This window comes from Drosophila eugracilis, unplaced genomic scaffold (assembly GCF_018153835.1).
Source record: "Drosophila eugracilis isolate 14026-0451.02 unplaced genomic scaffold, ASM1815383v1 contig_47, whole genome shotgun sequence".
NCBI lineage: Eukaryota > Metazoa > Arthropoda > Insecta > Diptera > Drosophilidae > Drosophila > Drosophila eugracilis.
In genome coordinates, this window is record NW_024573338.1 from 2529284 (window position 1) to 2553130 (window position 23847).

Genomic DNA, 23847 nt, shown 5'->3' on the forward strand with positions numbered 1-23847 from the left:
CTTGCCACAACCCGCCTTCCTCTTAGAGATTCCATCACCCACATGACCGAAATATAGTTAATCAATTACAGGTCACCTTAGTTTCAAGGTATTTTCTTTGAAGGTTTTTAAAACACACATCTTAAGAAATTAAACTTATATTAAAGATTACATTATAAAAGGCAATTATTTCATTAATTCATAACTACTACAAATATTGCTTGATTATAGACAAAACTATGATTCAAGTTATAGACGTTAGACTGTAAGTGCGCAGCGCACGGCAGCCATCGAAATTTATCAGCAAATTAGATGTGGTAGGGGGCGTGTGGGCGTGACGAATATTGAAGACCACAACGCCATAAGCCCACCCACACACACACACACGCCCCCATCCTCGTGGCACTCTAGCACTTGTTTCTAAGAGCCAAACTAACGACGTTTCTGTGAATGAAAAAGCCAACGCGAATGAGTTTACCCATTCATGCGCAGTTTGCGGATCGTGGTTAGCTTAGTTTTGCTTAGTCTGCGGCTTGTTGGATCCAATCAGCTGGTCGAGCACAATATGCAAAGTGGAAACTTTATGAATGGATTTGGAAAACGAAAAACAAGGGTGGGGGATAGGTGGAGTGGTTCCACCTGTGGGACGCGGCATGTGACATAGAAACTGCATTCGTACAGGCGACAAAAGTTATACTCTTAAATTATTTAAAATATGAAAACTGTTTTAGTTTTTTGTGATTAAAAAATGTTATGTGAATGATATGATATGAAATAATAGATATCTTTGTAAATTTGAAAACTATTTAAAAAGCAAAAAAAAAAAATATAGATCATTATTATTTTTAAGACCTCTGGATGCTTTTTTGAAAGTTAAACTATCAGATTTCTGGTCAAAAGAAACCTCTTTGGACGGCTTGGTTGGCTGATCGGTCTGCACATGTGAGCGAATGTATCTGACAGATACTTACTACATCAGTATATGCACATACATATGTGTGGGTGTTGCAGCTCGGCTTCTTTGTGTACCCCAAAAACTAAGAAACTCAAAAGTTGGAAAACCGGAGGCGCCCACACGACCGCGTGTCATGCGTAATGGAAACAACTGAAAACTGGTTAATGGCTTTTTGGCCAACATATTGCTAATTACACTCTCTCACATACATTCACACCAGAGATTTCTGTGTCGGCAGTAAATTAAGTAAAAAAAAAAAAAGAATGTTTAATCGTCGTTTAATGCACAAAGCCGTTAAATGTCTTGGCCAAATTTGCATTTGACACAAACGTGCATTGGACAAAAAAGGATCCCCGTTCGGCTCTGAGTGTTAACTCCGCCTGGCGGTTTGTCAATCGATGGAGCCACTTCCTTATAAGCTAGGTGAATTGGTCAAACAATTGAAGTGCATATCAGATGCAATATTTTTCAGTCAAAAGCCAAATAAAGTCTAATAACTCACTACCCTCGAAGGCAATGCAAAAACTGTGGATATTTTAGGAAAATGTATTTACTTAATACTAAAAATGATCTCAAAATATAGAATTAAAATTTGTTTTGAATTCCAATTTAATTCTATAATTAAATATCAAAATAAAATAAATATTCATCACCTACTTTTGGAAAAATAATACAACAAAATCTTTCAGTTTTCACTACTTGCCAGCTTGAAATAAGACCACTGTTTTGCCATTTAAAGCATTTTCCTCGCCTCGTTTTACAGCTGCTAGAAAACTTTTGTTTTGCGTGGATTTCGGTTTTCCAAATCCGAAAGTGCTACCTAAAAAGACCTACATACAAAGCGAAACACCACATAAGACCAAGATTAAAAAAATGGAAATTTTTTAAAGCCCTAAAGAGATTAACGGCCCACGGAAAACTTGGCAGTTTGGATTTGACCAGATGTCCAAAGAGAAATACTTGGCAACGTGGGTGTGAGGATTGGAAAGGGCCATGGTCTTTGGTCTTTGCCCCAGAGATTTGAATCGGAAATCCATAAGCATACAATGTCTCAATCGCCACGCAAATTGACACATATTTCAATGGCCGTAAAACTGTATAAATGGGGCCGTATAATATAATGTCGGCCCACACACAGACGAATACGATCGGTTTGAGCCAAGTGCACACCAATTTGGTTGTGGACTTGTGGCCAGGCTCTGAAACTTGGCCAGGTGAGGTCCGGTGGTGGGCGCTGCTTTCCATTGGAATGGCCAATCCAATGTCCATCCATGTCTTTGTCCACTCCAAACTTTCACGTCTCATTTAAGTGCATGCGGGTGTGCTGCTGCACTGCAAATAATTGTCCCCGAAGATGTGGTTTTCTGGGGTATATTTTTAGAACGATTTTTAAATGATTTAGCTTTCCATCTATAAAATCAATTCACCTTACTTTATATTATAGATAAAAAATATATTGTTATGGTTTCATTATTATTATTAAAACACTTTTAAATGATTGTGAAAGCAACTACCCAAACTTTATGTACTTCTTCAATTTATGGTAATAAAATGTGTGGCAATTATTGTTTTATTTTAGAAGATTAATTTATGAGTTTAGTTTCAGTTTTCTTTAAAAACTTCATTAAATCTTTTAAAACTTAATAAAATCTTATCTAAATAGCGAAAGTGTTTTCCCTGTGTCGTGTTTATGTGAAATACACCAATATACACGGAAGCCAGCGAAAAGTGTATTTTGCGCTGGAAAGTAAAAGTTGTCGCCGGTCTAGGGTCGCTTATATGGTGCGTCCATCGAAACGCTCGCGAATGCCAATTTTCCCACATACATTTTGCAGCGGAGTTAACCAAGTTAACACCAACATTTGGCCAATACGGGTTTGGGGGTCTCATTTGAATGGTATTATGGGCTTGGGGCCCAGATGGTAGCCCCCGCATATATGTCCGACAAAACAAAATGCCGCTTGGTTCTAATCTGCCAGCAATTTCCGTGCGCAATTAAAGCCTTCTCTGCTGGTTGTCTTAATTAATTCAAATTCAACGCCAACGCGCCAAATAGAGGCCCACCCAGTTGCCAGGTGGCAACGCTACGTACTAGTGGTTAATTAAATAGCCAATCGTGAAGATTAAAGCCGTAATTTGTTCACCCATTTTCGTTTTTAGCTGCTTTGGGCAGGTTTTGCCATTTATATACTTAAATATTCACATTAAAGGGCAAAATATGTGAAATAAGTTAACCAGCTGTGCAACTCTGTTTGTGCGCAGTGGCAACGCTGGTGAGTGATCTCGCATGCTGGTACTATGGTGGCGAGAGAACCAATTCAGAGCAAGAGTGACGTCACAAATTTGAAATAAATTGGTTTTTTAAGATCAATATTAAGAAAAGTGCACCTAAATAATTTTCGTCAATCGGACTATTTTTAGTTTGTTTTAAATATAATTTTCAAAATAATGTCAATTATAATTATTTTCAACAAACGAGTCGAATCTTATGAGCGGAGAGGCGAGTGCTCACCGAAAACACCACCTTACGGTAGCCAGCCCTGATCTCAACTTACGATGTTTTATGCTCTTCGCTTCGCATTCAATTTCTTCTCTTCTTTGCGCGCGGTTCGTTCACTGGTAAAAATAATCGTCCCGTAGTCCCGAGATCCGTTTGTTATTCCGACTCGAATAAAATCTATCAAATAAACAAAAAAGGAATCCTTCGAGAAGAGAAGTGTGTTTCAACGAAAATCAAAGAAAAAAAACGAAACGAGGAATAAACGCCAAAAGCCATCTAGCAGCAACAACAAATACATAATCAGCAACTGTGCATATTTCTGAGAAATTCTCTGAGTTTTAAGTTTGTTTTAGTGGGTTTGTCCATTCGTTGCATATCCAGGCAAAGGAATTTATCCTTTTTTAGCCTAAAAATTTTACAATTAGCATATAAAAAATATTTAAATACACATTTTTGTTGTATTTGCTGTTGCAGCAGCCAAATGAGTGACTGAGAGGGAGAGAGAGGCAGCTATTTTGACATTCTGCTTTCATTCATCTCCGTCGCATATACAGTTTTACTGTTTATTGTCCGTGTGTGAGTGAGAGATCGCCGAGGAATTTTCTGTCTTTGCTTTCAACTTGCTGCGCTCTCTCGCTTGCTGGCGCTCTCGCGCTGCGTTGTTGTTGCTGCAGATCGTAAAAAATACTTTTGGGCGGAGTTGTTTTCATTTCGTTTTCCGTTTTCAATATTGCTCGAGTACGAAACTTAATGAATTTCCCAACTCCCACAGAAACGTGTTAAAAATAGCAACAAAAAAATAAAGAAACAAAAAAGTGTGCAATAAGTAAAGAAAGTAGAGACCCCAAAGAAAGTTGAAAGTTGTAAACCAGAATCTCGTCGAGAACATAACAAGAAAAGTCCACAAAAAAAAACATACACACATACGCAAAAATGAGTGTCTGTGAAAGCAAAACCGTTGTGCAACAGCAACTGCACCAACACTTGGAGCAACAAGCAGCCGCTGCAGCCGTTGTTGCGGTGGCGCAGCAGCATCAGGCTCACGCTCAAGCCCTGGCGCAGCAACAGCAGCAGGCGCCGCAGGTGGTGGTCCCCATGGCCCCGCAGCATTTGACCCCGCAGCAGCAGCAGCAGAGCACACAGAGCATCGCCGATTATTTGGCCCAGTTGCTCAAGGATCGCAAGCAGCTGGCCGCCTTCCCCAATGTTTTTACTCATGTTGAAAGGCTCCTGGACGAAGGTAAGTCATCAGGCGATTCCCCCAAGTCATCCTCGAAAGTCATAGTAACTAGGGAATTATTTTTGTTAGTGACTTCATCAGCTAAAACGATCCCAGATCTGGGGAAAACCTTAATATCTAATTTTGTATGTTAAAAGTCCCTTTATTTCAATGTGTACTGGAAAATAGTTTTACAAGGAATCATCAGATACTAGGAAATATTTTTTTAGTATTCAATTTAATAATAAAAAAAAAAAATAAATAATAGGAAATCTTGCTTTGGTTAAATATGCTGCTAACGAGTATTTAAAAAGGATATAAAGAGATCGTTTATGTATTTCGACAATTGTTGAAATTAAAAGTTAAATCAAAAATATAAAACTTTGCATGAAAAAACTTAAAGTTGCATTTATGGCTGAGAGCAACAATTTTGTTTCCTAGAATCAAAAAAATACAAAGCAAAAAAAGGATTCTTCCGGGAATCTTTAAAATTAAAAAAAAACCTTCAAGTACTGAAAATCTTGTTGGGTTTCAAAGAGATTAGATTTATAATAAGGCCTAGAAAAGAACAATAAACAGATCAATGAAATTATTCCTTTTTGATTTATAACATTTTTATCGTTGAAAAAACAATTTAAATGCGTTTTAATTCCTGGAATCTTGTGAGATTTATTGTAAACATGGCATTACAAAGATGGCAGGTATTTGGAAGAACACATTTCCTAGGGAAAATTGAACAGACTTTACGATTGATGATGTTTAAATTAGGTGGTGATTTCATTTTCATTTTGAAAATTCATGCAAATGTAGAAGTTATGGGAGATCTTCAAACGAGTGATCACTGTGGTTCAATCAGTTTTGGGGCATGGAAATCGGCGTGTCTGGTTTGTCTCCTCGTCGTCTCCTTTTCGGTCTCTTCTCCATTGCGGGTTCTGAGTTCATTCCACCTTATAAAGGAGGAACACAAAACCTAAACGAGATGTTTGTTATTTTTAGTTACTTCCTTTTTGTGCGCCTCTTCGCGAGCGCACACTACTACTACTTCGCTCTCTCTCTCCTTTTGTGTTTTTGGCCCCACACTTGACTGCCTGCCCTGTGCAGCCTTTGTTGTTCTTATTATGAATTCTCTGTTGACTCGGCCATTCGTACACAAAATTCTGAGAGGGGAACTGGAGACTCAAAACCCCAGGGGGGAAAACCCCCACACAGAAAGAAACATAAAAGCGATACGAAATGAATGACATGATTTTACATATGAGCTTAGGCCAGTTATCTGCATTGAAATAGTCTATATTCCATACCGATTATCAAGAATATGCTCTAAAAAAAAAGAAAATAATTCCTATAACTGATATAATTTGCTTTCTCTGCATGAAAAGTGTAGCAAACTTAACTCAAAGATGCATGAATTACCGCCGCTGCCCACGCCCCGTTTGAAAATAAAAAAAAAAAAAAATGACAACAAAAAGAGTATAAGAAACCCAAGCAAACACTCTTTTCAAGACAAACCAAAACCAAAAGTCAACTTTCGGGGCGGGAAAGAGGCGTTGGCGTGGCACTACCTGGTCGCATCTCGTATCTTGTATCTCGTATATCGCAGCTCTCATTTCTGTATTTGCCCAACATCTGTTGCCCATATGCAGGCCGGTCACGAGGGTGTGTGTGTGTCGCCTCGTAATGACAAAATTATGTTGCACAGATACAAAGATTCAGATATTTTGTGGTGCGGTATTTGCGGATTGTTAGGTACCGCTAGATAGCCAGGGTATGTGCGTTTAGGCCTGGTTACTTTAAAAAAAAATCAATTTATCATTAATTTAGAAATACACAGAATAAACAGATGAAAATGAATACTAAATCTTACAATGCTTTTTATAGGTGAGACACAAAGAAATTTTTAATATTCTTGGATTTTTATAAGCTCAAGGGAGGTTCGACTTAAGAATTTGTTCATATAATTAAAAACCATTAATAACTCCTTTAATTACCTCTGTTAATTTAGTTATGCAAGATCTTGATCTTTTCACTCATTAAGATAAATAACCAAGAACTCTTTGACCTTATCTAGACCAATCAGATTATTGATTACCAGGTATCGTATAGTCGGAAAACTCGCCCCAAAAGCATTTATTCTTGTTTTGGTTTCGTTTCTGGCATAGCTGCAAACTAGTTTGCCTGTCTACAAATTGTATTTGCTAAAAGCAAAGCGTTGACAATTTGTAAAACTCGTTCCACCAGACTTAAAAAAAAAACAAAAACAAATTTCGAGGAAGAGAAAAAATAAATACAAAACAAACCTGAGATTTCGAACCCACCTCGTTGGCTTATCAGCTTAGTGGGAGGGTGTCGGTCTAGCTGGACTGGATTTGGGATTTTTAGTTTTTGGGACCTGGGAACCCGAAGCGACCGCTGTCCACTATATAGTGGCTCTCTATATATATATCCCCAAATGCAGACCGCTAACGGCTTTCAACTTTTCAACTTGCTAGAAGTTTTTGTGTTGTTTTTTTTCTTCTGATTTTGCAACTTTCTCTTTTCAATTGCTGTCGTCGTCGCTGGGTTATGTTTTTGTTTTCGTTAGCTTGACATGCGGGCCAAAACTCAACATTCACATGCGGTTGTTGGTTTGGTGCCACAGAAATAAAGAGTTTATGTTTTACCCTTTTCCCAGAGGGTACAACATTTATTATCCCCATTGTCATGACTTTAATTTTATACCCCATTTCGTTGGTTCTTTTAATCAAATTTTATATTCATTCATTCATTAGATCTCGTTTTAGTTCAAACTCCAGGAATAACGTAAAATGAGATTTGAAGAGAAGTGTAAAAAATACAAACAAATTGATTTTAAATAATTTAACATTCAAATTTAAATCAGCTTGATTTATTTTTAATCTCCCATCAAATTTGCTATTAAATTTTATTCGATTCAAAGCTTTGCAATTTTATTTCAATCTCTCAGCGGACAGCCTAACAAATTGCTTACTTCTGATGCGTTTGTTATTAAACAGAAAAAAACTAAATGCTAAGTAGCTTAAAATATTTTTGAAATATACCTGCACATATTCTTGGGGTCTGACAGAGATATTGCGAGAGATCTAATTAGGTTCCTGCCTTACCTCAAGCAACATCGCTAACATCGCTTTTTGAGGTTGCGGTTGCTGTTTTTTGTTATCTTTTTTCTTTCTTTATTTTTATTTTTGTGTTTTTTGTTTTTATTATTGCGGGTGTGCAGCAATGTTTGCTTCAGGTTTTGGGCTTGTGGGGTTCTGCTCGCAATCATCCGTTGGCTACCTGTTGGGCGCTCGCCCGTTCACCGCCCGTTCACTTGAAATGCATAGCCTGCGATTACATTTGAATAGCTGTAGCTGTCTGTGTGGAAACATCTATTTGTTTACTGTGCGTTTCACAGCTCTAAATGCAAGTCAAATAATATAAAAAAATTAAGGAATTTAATACGATTTGGTGATAAATAAAACAGAATCAATTTGCTTAGAATTTGTGTGGCAATTTATGATTTGCATTTCATTCTGGATTTCTAGCTTGAACTTCTTCCTGAAAAGCAAAAAAAAAAGTTGAATACACAAAAGATTTATGCAAAATTAAAGCTGTGCATTAAATAAATTATGAAATTTGTGGTTTAGATGGGTTTAATAGAGCTTGCTTTAATATTATTTATAAGAAATATAAGAGTGAAAAATAAGACAAATAAATAGTTCAAAAGCTTACCTTACAATTATGTTTCTGCTCTTTAAATTGAAGTTAATCGATATATATATACTCTCGAAACATACTGTAAATATATATATATATATATTTGTATATACTATTCCTTCTGTTTATTTGCCGCCTTTTTTTTATCGTCTTCATTCGTTCAACGCTTTTGGCACTGCTGACATAAATTTTTGTTGTTATACCGACGAGTGTGTGTTGTGTTTGTTTTTTGTATCTGACTCACGCCCCAAAACGAAACAAAAAGAAGAATGAGTTTTGGCCGCCAGCAATTGTATCTGTTAGATAGCTGTAGCTATAGCTATAGCTTTATGACACACGCCGCTGGAGCACGTTTCTTCGCCCGAATCTGATTCCGAATACGAATCTGTATCTCTATCTCAGCCGTATCTGTATCTGTTGTTCGGCTCTCCGCTATTCATAGTCGTCGCATTTTGCACAGTTGAAGTGTGCCTAGACTGTGTGAATATATATATATATATATATAGTATATATATAAATGACGGGCAAGACTTCAAGAGGCCAGAGCAAACTCTCCGATCTCAGATCTCGGATTACCGGCGACCAAGCATAACTGCACGTACTATATCGCACTCTTAGATATCATTTTTGTTTTTTTTTTGTCTTTTGGTCTCGCAGATATCACATCTTCCGCATGACGTTTGTTTACCTACCTGGGCCGAGGACGGCAAACAGTCATCAAAAGCCTCTTGATATGATAAATTCCTTGTTTTTGTTTTCTAAAAATTTTCGTTCGTGGGGCCCACAACACACCTGGGCGTTATAATTATAGAAAAAGTGTTCGCTATTACTGCAGCCCAAGGTGTGTATATATATCTGTCAGATACGCATCCAAGTTTGTATCTTGTGCATCGTGAAAACCTGTGAGATAAAAGCCAGAAAAGAGCAGACCAAAATCAAATTACCTACACCCGCAACGTGAATGTTTATATGGCCGATATATGTATCTATATATATATATATATATCTATCTATATATATGCATAGAAACGTGTATATATAGTTTGCCGAATGTGTTTCTCGGCATTTCTCGGATACAGAAATTTTTTCTCTTTCACTCCCGTCCGACATTTTTCATGAAAATTTGAAATGTGTTTCATTTCATCTAAATTTAGATTATTGGAAAATGGTTTTTCGCCTGCCACCAAAAACTGTTGGAATTTCATTTCATTTTGAATTTTCACCGTTTTAGGGCGTTGTTTTCTTACGATCAAAAATTTCTGAATTAAAAGCCCTGCTGCTGGGCAGGAGAGTCGAGTCATTAAAATCGGAAATTGAAGTGGCTCGTTGACATTAATGCGGCTGCTGCTGGTTTTCAATCCGAGTTGAATGCAAACACAGCGAGGCTGAAAGACAAACAAATGATTGACCCATCCTCATTTGTTGTTTTATGAAAAGATACTTTTGCCTTGTTCCATTGACCATCCATCGTTACGATCGATTTGGTTTCAACGCAGTTACGTAGGGAGGGGAGCAGAAATAATTTGGTTTGTCTTTTTATAGAGTTATTAGAAGAAGTTTTACTCCTAAATACTACACTTGATTAGTTACTTTAGTAAGATAGGTAATATAAACCTTATAAAATTAAAACCTAAAACCTATTTTTACCCATTAATAAACTATTAACTTTATTTTTTCTCTGTGCATCAAGAATTAGCTGCCAGCTTGCCATGAGCATTTTAATTTAGTATTTTCATAGGCACGGCTTTCGTGGCTTGGGTTCCAGGTTCCATGATCCATGATCCATGTTCCCTAACTGACGTGCTCATAAATTTGTTGACAATTGTTATGCGAAACGCGTTTACCCTCCCTCTTCCCCATCCATGAGGCACCCGCACAAAAACAATCGATTCCATGCGATACCTACCATGCGATTCCATACGATCAAATCCGAATCGGATTCGATTTGAGCCCCTGCCCATACACGTCTCATTGCGTTTTCAAATTCAATTAAAATCTTTTGTCATGACCATCGATCGTTGGCCGTTTTGTTTTGATTTGTGATTTGATGTCTGTCGGGCCAAAATGCAACGATGCGTTTGCACGGAAGTTGACCATGGCTTAAAAAAAGAGAAGCAATATGAAGCCATTGAAAACAGTTAGTAGATTGCATCAAAAGGCCATTGATCGGTTGGCTTTGGCCATTAGAGCGAAAGTTTCCAGAGGTTGGGGGGAGTTTTCGTTACGGCCCAACGAACTTGGTATGGAAAGTGCCTGGGAGTGGACAGTTTTGATGATGGCTTGCAATCTTATTATATAAAATAAGCTTGCATTTGTTTATATAGATTTTTGTAAGAAACATGTAAGGGCTTAGTTTTCTAGAAACTTTAATTAATAGCTTTTCAATTTCTAGCCTTAATAATCATGAATCTTCGCCAGCTGCACAATTTTCAACAACACTCAGCCTTCAATTAGCGTTTTCCTTGGAAAACGTCTATGTTTCTTTGTATACATATGTATATATCTTTTTGTTCGTACTTTTGCACCATTTTTAAGCTCTCTCTCTCTCTCCCACACATTGAAGCTCAGAGATTACGTCATTTGCCAAGTTATTTGATAGCCAGGCTGCATCAAATATTCGCTGTTGTTGTTATTGTGGCAAAGCGAATTATTTTTGACAAAAATAGCCAACTCAAAAAAAGAAAAAAAACTCAAAAAATATAATGGGGAAACAAAAAGCGCGTAATTAAAATATTTTTCACATGCTCGGGTTTCTTCCACACACAAAGCAGACAACACATGGAAATTTCAGCATGGCGCCCCATTCCTGAACATGTCTCCCACTCCCCCTTTGCTACACTTTGAAAAAAATCATTAAGAATGTACTTAAAATGATATGAGGTACATAAAAATATACATAAAACATGATACATGATTTTTTGGAAGATGTTTCTGTGTTCTTCACAGCCAGCTAAAGATTGAAGATCTTGTGATCTTGAGTAGTTTTTTTCTCTCTGTGCACCACCCCCTTAGCTCCCTCGAGATGAGGCACGCGACTACCAGCAGCGGCAGCCATGTGGCATTAGACAATTGCTTTAATATGCCACCAGGCAGGCAGCCGACGAGCTGTACAAATTGAACAATTTGATAACACAAACGCACACAGGGCAGGAGGGGCAGAAAAAAAAAAATAAGGAGAAACCAAATGAGGGATCCCGAGGGGGAGGGACAACACTTGAGCCCGAGATACAAAGAGGCAACATTGTGGATGTGATGTGCCTTTGAAGTTGGTTTGCCTTTTGGCTTTCAGTGCCATATGGTCGCCAGTATCTCTATCTCTCGCGATTCTCAACCCGAACTTGCAACTCCTCAACGAAGATACACACATATATGGGCATCCTATGGATGGATGGCACTTGAAGCGGCCACAAGTGAATCATTTTTATTGTACCAATGTGCATTTGCCATTCGATTTATATCGGTAATCAATTTAATTTTTCAATTGCTTTTGAAAATCCATCCCCTCAACGCTGCTGCTCCTCCTCCCTTCCTGCCTCGACATCAACTCCGCTTGGCGTGTGAAATGCGGGCAGTTGCTGGCAAATTTCCACCCTAAAAACAAAAAGGGAAAACAAATTTTCTGAGATGCCCTCCTCAGCCACGAGGAAATACTTTAAACATTGTTTAAGTAATTTGAAAATAGTTCTAGCTTCTTGGGCAGACCAACTTTTATTGGATCCGACAGGGTAGATAAATTGCTATTTCAGTCTTATAAATTATTAAAAATTTGGTTATCTACTGCTTGTGGTAGCTACACACCCACGACGGCCACAACAAACCTCTCAATCTTAATATATAGTGCAAATAGAAGGTCTAAGTGGGGAATTAAGATAATGAGGCATTCACTTGACAACCGCAGAAAGGAATGAAATAAAATTAAAACAAAAGTCAAATTGTCAACACGCCTTTTCTTCCCCACCTTAGTTTTCGGGGCGTGTGCGCTGTACTATTCAAAAGTATGACAAAACATTAAAAGGAAATCATCATCTCAGCACACATCTGAACACGAACAATGACCCAAAAAATGCGTCATATGTGGGAAAACAAAACGAACCTTAGAGCCAAAAAACTACGACAATGTGCAAACATAGACAAAACAAAAAACCAAAAACTCAAAAGCTGCTACGAAAGACAGATTAAGATTGAGATACTCTGCTCGTCTAGTTGTAGATTGTTTCTTATCGCCTCTCGATTTATTCACAGCCATGAGCAGCATCATTGATTCGAGACAATTAACAGTTAACAAAAAGAAGAAAACATTAAAACAGGGGAAGAGAAAAGTGTAGCCATTAGATCAAGATACAAATACCGTTGAGCATGCAAATGGGTTTTGGTAATCAAAAAAGTGTAGAAGTGTATTTTGGTTAAGTTAGTTAAATATTTAGTTACCTTAAAGGCGGCTTTTAAGTCTTTATTATCGGTAAAACTTAGTTTTGACATAAGTGATACCGATCAAGTAAAAGGTTAGGCAATATCTGTAAATATTTCTAACAAACCAACCTTTGATTTTCATGTATACTTAATGAAAAATATTCTTAAATATTTTCTATAAATTTCCAAATCCTTTCTTGTACTTTAAATATAGAGTATTTACCCGTCAAGACCAAACTATTACTTTTTATTTCCCTTTTTAAGCATTTTTTGCTACTGCTAAAAAGTAGCTGTAACACTCGTAGCTCAAGTGTCCTCAATCTATGTATCTTTGTATCTCAATTTCGTTACTTCTTTTTTGTTTAACGCGTTGAGAGTGCAATTGGGAAACGCAATCAGAAGAAGAAGGTACACGCGTGTTTGCTTTTTGCAGCATGAATGAATCTTGCGAGCCAAAAAGTCATTCCGTCCCAGTGTCACGACCGTCCGTCCCTCCTCCTCCGTTGTGTTAACCTGTCGGATGTATCTGTATCTGTAGCTGTAGCTACTTGTAGTTGTATCTGTGTGCATTTTGTATCTGATGGCATTTTGGGTTTCTTTTTATTGCTTTTTGTTTTTTCTTTTTTGGGCTGCCTTAACAGCCGTTTGAGTTTTGCGCTATTTTCGCCAAACGCATTGGGCCAAAAGTTTGCCATTTGGTCTTATTGAAAAGTTTTGAGTGAAAGATTTCTGAATATCAAGAAAGTTTGAACTAAAATGTATTAATATTAAGTTTTATTCTTGTATTTGTTATCAGCTGTTCGTTTCACAGTGCGGGGGAGGAAATGTCGCTGCATTTGCTTTCGATTTTGTTTTTTTTAATATATTTTTTTTTTGGTTTTGTCTTTTGTGACTTTGCGTGTCTTTCCTTTGGCTCATTGATTTTCATTTTTGGCAGTTTCGTTGACTTTGGTTTTTGTTTTTTGATATGCCATAAATGTTTAATGTCGTGCTGAGTTAGCCAGCCACGTTTTGTTTGTAGCTGCGTATTTGGGTTAAAAGCCATTTTATATGGACGCCCAAGCACTGCTCATGTCAATCATGCGGCTGCTGTAGGCGTATGAATTAATTGCCCACAGCTCCTCAATGAAGTCACATTTTTTGTTGTTTTTTATAAAGGAACTCGGATGGTGAATCAAAGTGACTGAACCTCTCAAATAAATTGTATTCGAGAAATTCAAATTAAAGGCTTGAATTTCATGCGGTTATGTAAATTGACGAGTTTCCTTATTGGTAGGAAGTTAAAATGATTAAATGGGTGGTTTTTGTTATATAAAAAGTAGAATGAGTGCATTTGCGTTTAATTAAATGCTTAAAATGAATTATTTTTTATTTATGATAAGACTTATAATTTACCTAATGTGCTTTAAGACATTAGAGATCTTATTATTTATTAAATTGGATAAATAACAGAAATTTATTTGTAGCTCATCTTACCTTGAATGACAATTGTACTTCCTATGCTTGAATTTCATCATGGGAAGTTCCTTTCCTATAGTGGGTTGATCATTAATTTATTTATGACACTTTCTATAAATACTTTTAGCCCTGAAATCTTCGCCCAAGCTTCACTTTCAAATAGCCAACTACCCACACTGACAGTACTCCTCTTTTTAAGTTTATTTTATTTTTATTTTTACTGGCCAAGGACGACTTGTAGCTTATCAACAGCTTGACAACAGCTGAATGTCATTGGCATGTATGTACAAGCGACTTTAGGTAAAGATTGTGTGCACTTGCATTTTCTTAGCTTTACGTAGGCTTTTCCGGTTTTCCACGCATTCTGTTTTTGTTTTTTGTTTTCTTTATTTTTGGTTGAAACCCACAGATAAATAGTTTGTCACACAAAGCGACACTTTGAGGCGTAGAGACAGGCAATGGAATGGAAATAAAAACATATAAAAAGAGAAAAAATTAAAAGAAAAGCAAAGGGAGGAGAAACCCGAAGACGCCAGACTAAAAATAAACAAGAAACGTGGGCGAAAAAGGCCAGAACAAGAACAAGGAAAGGTGTTAAGAACAAGTTGCACACTCAGCACCCATAACCAAATCCCAAACCCAATCGCAACCCGAAGTGGCTAAGACTACACGGCCCACCTACATGTGCGTATGGCATATGGTGTGTGTACTTAAAGACATTTATTATTATTATAATAAATCCCATTCAAGGCGAAGACGATGACGATGACGACGGGGCAGTAAAAAGAAAAGGCGGCAGCTTTGGCTTTTGTTTCAAAACGAGTTGTTGGCCACACTTGAATGTTGGTCAAGCACATTTCGCTATATACACACATACACACAATTACGTGTTGGTGGCTATTGAGTACATAATATATCATTTTTTGTTTTTGGGTAGGTGGTGATCAAGTGCTGTTTGGGCAGAGAAAGAGGTTTTTACCTTGATGGCCTGTGTCACACACGGCGTATGGGCGATATATTGATTATAAGACATCGCTTAAATGCGATCTATTAAATTTAGGCCGCATCGAATGGCTTTCAGCTAATTATGGTTAAGGAGAGAGAGGGGAAAAAAAGAAGAAATATTATAAACATGACATAAGCAGCCGCCATAAGTTGCCAGATCCAAAAACGGCAGCGCAACTGCAACTTTCTCCAAATGCCATAAGCTACAAATGATTTTCCAATAGCCAAAGTTTATGGGCCAAACAAACATTTCACAGTCTCTCTATGAAAAGGCAAAAACACAGATTTTTATAAATTTTCAATTTCCGCCAGAACACAAGCTGTGAGTTTTCAAAACAAAAATTTATCGTAAATATATATTTAAAAATGTATATTCTGCTAGCATAATTCCAATACACATATACATTTGTGTAATAAAAACAAGCCAAGGGATAACATTTTGTGATAGAACGCAGCCGTTTGGGGAAAAATTCGGTGTTTACACAGGTTTTTCCGAGACTGACCGGACCGGATTGCCTCTGAAATTTCGTTGTGTATTTTATATAAAGAAAAATTAATCAAGCAAAAGTTAGAATGCAATGTCAAAACTCAAACAAAACCAAAGCAATTTTGTTGTAAAATTATAAAACAAGAGGTCGTGAACTCTGTGGTGGCCATTCAGTCCCACCTCCTCTTCCCCCGGTTGTTTGTGTTCTTCTCCCCACACGTAGTCCGGAAAAGTCATTCGGCTACTCCAGAAATAAACAAGCCAGAGGCGGCGATGGCAGCGTTCACCAAGTAGTAGCAACATTTTCGGAGTGTGGGGCGTATCCATCCTATAAATATGCTTAGAAATAGAATAATGGCCTCCGAATCAAGGGAATAACAAAAGTCGAATGTGGCCAGAAGAGTTTTTCCCGTTGATTGAGGTGCTCAAGTTACGGAACTCAACAGTTTTTTAATGTCTTGATCTTTGAAAGGGTTTTTTGTTATGATGCAATGAAATGTTTAGGGAATTTCAAGGGGATTTAATGTGTTCTTTGATAGGTTTTTTAAGATTCTATATACTTTGTTGGTTTTTTCTTAAGTGTAACCCTTAGAACTAGCATCTATAGATGTGAAAAAACTAGGTTAAACCATCTAGTTCATATCCCTGAAACTTTTCCTGGTAAAGTTCATTCATAAATCCATCTATGTTTCTTTAGTTAACATTGTAAATTAATTTCCCATCAACGCCATTGCTTTCTTTTTTATTCTTATCTAATCTGAAATGTATTTTTTCCGTTTACTTGCAGGTGAGTTTCCTTATCTCCAACGCTTTCGCCTCAGTTGGAGGGGCAAGAACAAAATGCCGTCGGCGAGAGGGTTAAAGCCACTACTAAACCTGATTGGTTGAGTACACATATCGCCTATTAGCTATACTAGATATTGTTAGCTTTTAATTGGTCTAAGCAGCCATTGCAATCGGTCGATGAGCGAGGAGTAAAGGGTGGCCAGTCCATCACCATCATCATCATATATATCATATCATTGTTGGTTGAGCTGAGTTTTTATGAGCCCCGGGGCCATAAAATCAGCAACAGTTAATTGCTTTATAAAAATGGGCGCGTGTGTCGTCGACTACCGTTTCATTAGATCGTATTTTCCTTTTTTCCCTCTTATTTTTTGTGACTAACCAAGCAAATGAGTAAATTGTCATTCATCTCTCGCTGAGCTATGAAATTTATGCACTAAAGGTTTTAATTTTATTCAACTTTTTTCCAGCTTTTTTTTTTATATTTCTCTCTCTAAGCTCTAAGCTTTTTATGCCTTGTCAATAGAAGTCGGGCGGTATTGAACTCAACCCTAAAACGTCTGTGGGAAGCCGCTCTTAATTAATTATTTGGGTGTATGTCTTTGGGACAGGGTCAGGGTGTGGCTTCCTGCTTTGGTTCCAATGCTTTTTCTACGCCCTCGTCGCGGGCATTCATAATTTGGTCAGCTATTTTCGTTTTTTTTTTTTGCAATATAAAAAGGAGAGAAAAGGTTGGATAAATTTTTATAGGAATTTTCAAAAGGAAAAACTTAAAGTAACTTTAAGATGTACCTTTAAGAGCTTGTTAAAAATGTTTAAATATTTTATTATATTATCAGTTAGTTAGTTTGTTTGTTTCAGCACTCGTTTAGGGACTTCATTTCCACTTTTCCTCTGGCATTTATTTTGTGGCAATTTACGCATTGATTGCATATTTATTTGGTTTGCTTTTTGGAGGCCTTTTCTCTACCTCAAACGTCTCAAACGTGGGGGCATTTTCGGTGGAAATTGTGCTCATGGGAACTGATTGATTAGCGGCTAGTTGCTCGGCTAGACTCCAATAAGCCTACGAGTAACTGCAGCACTAAAAAAAACAACAACCACCACTGCTGCCAAGATATTTGCAATGTTTTTTGGCAACGACAAGTTGCAGAGTTTGCAATTGATTTAACTCTGTATTTTCTTTTGGCCAGCAATTTTCGAAACTTGTTTGTTTTCTTTTGCTAGCCAAAGATTTTGCCCTCGGCTCTCACGAACTGAAGTTGAGGTCCAGTGCGGATTGGTGGTTATTACGCCGGACACACACACACCTAATGAGCCGGACAGCTGTGAAAATGTTTGCCTTTTTGTTTTCGTGACTCAATGCAAGCTTCGTTTTCAGTGGGATGAACTGAGTGGGAAACCAATGTGAATCATTGGAAGAGTTTGCTACAAATTATTAGGAATTATTTTGTAATGAAGTTGATAGATTTATGAGGTACTAATACTGTGTTAAAAGAGGTGTTCATTTATTTTATATTTTTTTTAGTAGAATTGTTAAAAGAAAGCTTTGTTTCTTAGTAGGTTTGATGATGCTATATGGAATGCCTTTTAACTTAGAAGGCGACCTCCCCCGCAGATTGATTACACAACTTTTCTGAATCATTGCCTTAAATAGAGATTACTGCATAACAAATATTGCTTCTGGATAAAAAATTTCAATTGTGCTTTAAGAGAAAAATTACCTTTCAATATGAAACAATAACACCCAAGGGTGGGGAAGTCAATTTACCTGCAAACCTTTTGTGTTTGTTCGTTAATTGTTTGATAGCTGCCGATTGTTTTGACACGTATTTAATTTCGTTGAAGTGTCTGTTAGCTGGTGATTGAATGTGTTTTTTGGGCCTGGCCAAGCCCATTTCCCCCTGATGCTCTTAACTGATTTGTGGCAGCTCTTCGGAGGCTTAATGTCAAGCTGCAAGGCTGCCCCGAAGACAGTCTAGCAAAGGTATTTACTTACATTGTTTTTCGGAGCGATGGAGTAGCATGTGAAAAATCGTTGTAATCTGCTGATAATAATCATGATAATGATGACGATGATGATTTTGTGCCACCCACACAACATAATTTGTGGGCCTAATGCTGTTGACTTAAAGTGTGTGCAGTGCGTGTTGGTTGTTGGCTGTTGGCTGTTTGTTTGAGCCAACAACTTTCCATTTTGGCCCATTGTCTCTGAAACTGAAAGTTCAAATTGAACATTTCACTTCCTTCCAAGTCATCTTGGGCAAGGTTTTTGAGACAACCAAGTCATGAGTAAAAATTCATGAGGCATTCTGGCGTGACTCTAGTAGCAAGTTCATCAAAAATGTGGAACAAATTGGGTCTGTGTGTTTGTGTCGGCGACATGTGAAAAGCCATTTGGCATTGTTTTTCCGTCGCATCTTCTTGGATTTTACTTTGACATATTTTCCTTTTCTTTGCCATTCAGCAGCACTGTCTGTCACATGCTCTTGCTCTTCCAAATCTTTGGCTCTGGGAAGATTTATGATGTGGGTGGGGGCATTAAATTTTATGAACTTGGACCAACGGGATGCTGGCAATGATGATCATGAGGATGAGTAACACAAGCACATTTGAGTGTCCATTAAACACATCCTCTTTATTTTTCAATATTTCTTTACGGTTTCTAATTAAATGGTAATAGCTATTAAAAGCTGTTTATATTTCGGCTTATTAGCCAAAAATTAGTCACGTTCCGACGGCGTCATTGTGTGTGATTAACTAAAATAAATACCCGGAGATTGTAATCGCTGCGATTTATTAGCAGAACGACTGGGGGAACGAGGACTGGTTCCAAGTGTCGCTTAACATGAGCTGCTAACCATGTTTTAATTTCGTTTTAATTTTAATTGAGTTAGCTTAGCAATGATAATATATTTAATAAGTTTAACTGGAATGTTCACACGCCTATTATTATTTGGTTAGCCAATCTTTGGCGAAACTTTTACGTACTGTCAATCTTCATTACTATGTATCTATGACTAATAAAAGTTATCGAATTTCTAATAATAGAAAGAGCGTTAGTTTGCAAACATTCTCACATTTCCAATTGAGCGAAAGCTGTCATTTTATTGCCATAATATTTATTTGCTGTTTGTTAATAAAGCAAATGATTATTTTTATGGCATTACCAAGTTGTATTTATAACTTAAAACCAACTTGGATAACCACAAAAAGCAAGAGCGTTATCGGTCCGACAAGCCTCAAAACGTATATTTATTTAAGCTTCACGGAAAAAAGTTGATTTATTTAACTAACAATTTGTATATTATTCCGTGTTATTGTTAGTTTAATGTGCGTTTTATCATTTCTGTGTTTGTTCAAGTGTTTACCCATTTGGCTGGAACACGACGAATGCGGCTATTTCCCCAATTGGCCAGCCAGGTTAAGATTTATTCTGGCCGTGATTCCTTTTTTTCACATTTGTTTTTCATGTTGAAAAATCATTGGAAATATTTCACGGTGCATAAATAAACAATTTGCAGTGCAAAAACCATTTTGTGGAATTTCAAAAAGAAAAATATTCCCGGAAAAATGCGGACGACGTGTTAAAATGAAAAATGCGTGCATTTAAACATTTTGTTTGAGGAGAGTCCCTTACTTAAATGAAAATGTAAATAGGAAAGATGATGGTGTAGCCGAAATGTTTTCTATTAATTTTTAAGTCAATTACATTTGTTTCGCAGGGAAAGTCGAGGGGAGGCAACCAATTTTACTTAAATTTGGAACATTCTCCTTTTTGCTTTGGGAGATGGAATAATTTTCTCAGCAATGTTTGCACAGTGTTCGCTTGTCTGCATTTTCATTTCGTTGGTTTTCCTTTGTGATCAGGAATATATATATATTGTACTGATGGTTTTTCCGCTTTAAGAAGTCCTGTTTTCATTTCCTCTGCTCTGTGTTTTGCTCGCAATTCGTTGACCTATTTCTTTTTCCCTTACCCAGGCATTGTTTTTATGTTTTTCTTTTAGCTCTGATGTTATGTTTTCCGCCAGCATTAATTGTGTTTTCTTTTGTTTTATTTCACTGTTAATGGCTGCTGCTGTTGCTGTTGCTCTTGTTGGTGACTCAACGGAATCGTTTTTATTTATGTTTTTTCTTGTTTGTCTTTTTACCTTGCAACAACTTTCAGCAACTTTTGATTTCTGTTCACCGAATGTGGGTTAAAGTCCGGCGCTGCTACCATATGCAATTTAACTTATAAAATCATGTTAACAAAACTTTATGTGTTTTGAGGGAAAAATCAGATTAAACATTATTGATATATTAATGTTGTGCCAGAAGATATATTTTATAGAATATATAATAGATTGAGATTCCATACTTTTGAGCGTGTGAACCAAGTTGCCAGTGACAGCTTTATGATGCTACAAATTTATTAATAAAAATGCATAAAAAAAAAACTGTCATTGCTGTTGGCTGGTCTATAGAGAGTCATTAATTAAAATGCTGAAAATATATTAAAACTCAGAAAGAGAGGCGAGATTAACAAATGTTTGTTTTTGCCTTGATGCGGAACGTTTGCAGTACAGTGCGGGCTATAAGTAATAGGTTCAAGGATTGTTTGCTTAACAAATTGATTTAGATATTAAATGGTTTAAGTGCTAAGACTTTTTTGATATTTATTCAAGGAGTTTATGTCAAGATAATTAACAGAAAATCAAGTTAAATCTTTTAAAATATCGCATTTAAATCTAATTTATTTAAATTCTAACAACTTGTCTGACTTATTATTCTAAAAATCGAAAGCCAATGCCTTGTGCGAAACCACAAACTGAAAGAATATGCACAAAATATGCAAAAATCCACCAAAACCGAGCAATGAAATTACTTGAACGCACAATAAACATTTTATTTATTTAATGTTATTTTTTTTGCTTCGTTTTGGCTTAAATGCGAGTACAATGCGAAATTGCAAATGCGCCCAAGGCCAATGGAGTTCATGACGAAAAAAAAGCGCAAATAAAAAACATTAAAATCAAATACATTTTGGCGCTTGCCAAATATGCGGGACCTGGCTTAATTGCAGGCCGCCCAATCGCTCTGTGAACCTTAAGCGTTCCGGCCATTTCTGGTGACAATTTGTTAAGTCTCTTAAAAGCCCACACACATACAGAGATCAACGGAGGCCAAAACGATCGCAGTTGACATTGTTTTCTTGGCTAAAAAGTATAAAAAAACAAAAAAAAAACAAAGAAAAGACAAACGCCCACACGCTCATCAGCTGGCAGTCATCTAATTCGTGTGGTATGAATGGTTTTGCATTCATAAATTAGCCGCCAGATATGTGTCGCACTCAGTCAGTCTATATATATAGTATATAGCAGATAGATATATATCCCCACCTTAACATTTCCCACCTGAAGTCGTGATCCAATGCAAATTGTTCTCTCGGCTTAAAACAATCAATCAGCGAGCCGCTGCTAAGCTGGTGAGCTGATCGCGGCTTTAATTTGGTTTAGAGGTGTCTGCGCCAGCTGTCTGGCATATCTTATTAGATTGACAAGTTTAGGATTCGATAAGTTATATCCTCTTGGCTGTATTTGGTGGGAGCGAGGTTTTTTTGCTAATGGAAAACTGATCAATGGTATGGAGGTAAGATTCTTGTTAATGGGAATTATGCTGTTTTGGGTAGAGAGTTTAAATTAGAGAGCTTTCTAATGGCTAGTAAAAAGTTTTGATAACTTCTATACCTTTAGATAGATCTACTTGTTACCTTAAAGTATTAATTTTGCTAGCTAACCAAGCTAATACCACTTTTAAAAGATCTCCGAAAAATGTTCATATTATAAAACCATTTAAGCCATAAAAGCTTTGGCAACTTTTACGATGTTCCATAAATACATTTAAATATAAACGAATGTATACATATTTTTATATATATAATCTGATTCCACATTAATATTCCTGGTACTATGTACACATTTTATGCCCTACTTGCTGGCGGGCATAAAGAACCCTTGCCAAAAAAATCGTGGTGCATAAAATTTGACAATTTATTGACGCTCGACTGGCTGTCATTCGTTCTCAGTTGCTTTCGTGTTTCGTGTTTCTTGTTTTGTATTTTGTATATTTTGTGTTTCTTGTTTTCTTGTTTCTTGTTCTTCATCATCAAGTGCAGTTTGCTAAATTTAAAACAGAAATGTTGCAAAATTCTGCAGCCAAGCAAGTCGGAAAATGTTATGTCCGCCCACCTTTTTCTAGAAGGGCAAAAATCTCTAAAGAATCTCTAGAATCTCTAGATCTCTCTGCTGCTGATGATGATGATGATGTCATGTTAGAAATCAAGACAAGTCCATCCTTCTAATCCACGCCCAACCTTGAGCTTTACCCATTTTTATTCTTAGTTGCTTGACTAATAACACTCCATAGTTAAGGTTCGCCAAAAGTGCTTTTTTTTTTTTGGTGTGTGGGGGCTGGCTATAAAAAGAGCTAACGCTGAGAGGGGGGGAACAAGAAATTATACGAAAATGATAATAATAATACTTGAACCGCACACACGCAAGCACCTCGACTTCGGGGTGCCAAATTTGGTAGCACCGTCCCTAGCCATATATAGAGTCCAGCCAGTGAGTTGGCCAAGAGATAGAGTCATAAGCGCGATCAGCGCGGTCTCTCTGCCATATGTAAATTATGAAACGGAGATTGCCTTAAAAGCACAAACGACTTTGACTTGTTAATGAATAAAAAATAAGGAAAAAAAAAGATCTTTCATTGATAATTATTAGATTGGATTGTGGCACTGCTCTGGTTAGCCACGTCCGTACCGCCCACTCTCTCCTCTATATATATAACGAAAGCCAGCTATGCCCTAAAATGGTCAGTTGTGGCAAAAACAGGTGGTGATCTTTGAGCCAGTACTTTAATTATAGACTATAATAGTCGCTGACTAAGCGCTGCTATTAATTAAGCCGCCTGCGCATATGGCTAGGGTTAAGGGGGAGATACTGTTGATTATTGTAATTTATCTAAATGCCGCTATCAATCCAGCCATCTATCTGAGTTGGCCCCAGAAGTATAGTAAGTGATTCAGTCAGTGACTCCGTCATCGGTTCGGCTCGTATGCAAATGCAATTTTACACCAATTTGGCGCGGCTTATTCATATAATCTGGCTGCACAATCTTCGTGCCACTGCCACACATCGGTCACGTTGCAGATTGAATAGATGTTGGATGCGGATTGACATTCGCTCGATTAAAATTGACAGCTGTCATGATTGCGTTTATGCCAATAATACTATGCCATGGGCTTATGGCTTAGAACTCATTCAAACGATGATGTGGATACTGATGAT

The 23847-nt window shown here is 37.1% G+C and overlaps 1 protein-coding gene across 6 annotated transcripts in view; it reads left to right on the plus strand.

The window, feature by feature from the left end:
- The first annotated feature begins 3505 nt into the window (after positions 1-3505).
- Positions 3506-23847, plus strand: part of LOC108109487 (protein held out wings) — a 39407-nt gene continuing 19065 nt past the window's right edge. For 5 of the 6 annotated variants that reach the window (XM_041819137.1, XM_041819138.1, XM_041819139.1 and 2 more), the window contains exons 1-2: positions 3507-3650; positions 4207-4674. In XM_041819137.1, coding sequence (XP_041675071.1) covers positions 4368-4674 — 307 coding nt within the window. In that variant the 5' untranslated portion in view covers positions 3507-3650; positions 4207-4367. Of the gene's footprint in view, positions 3651-4206; positions 4675-23847 lie in introns of all 6 variants that reach the window. The other variant, XM_017218017.2, reaches the window with a different exon arrangement.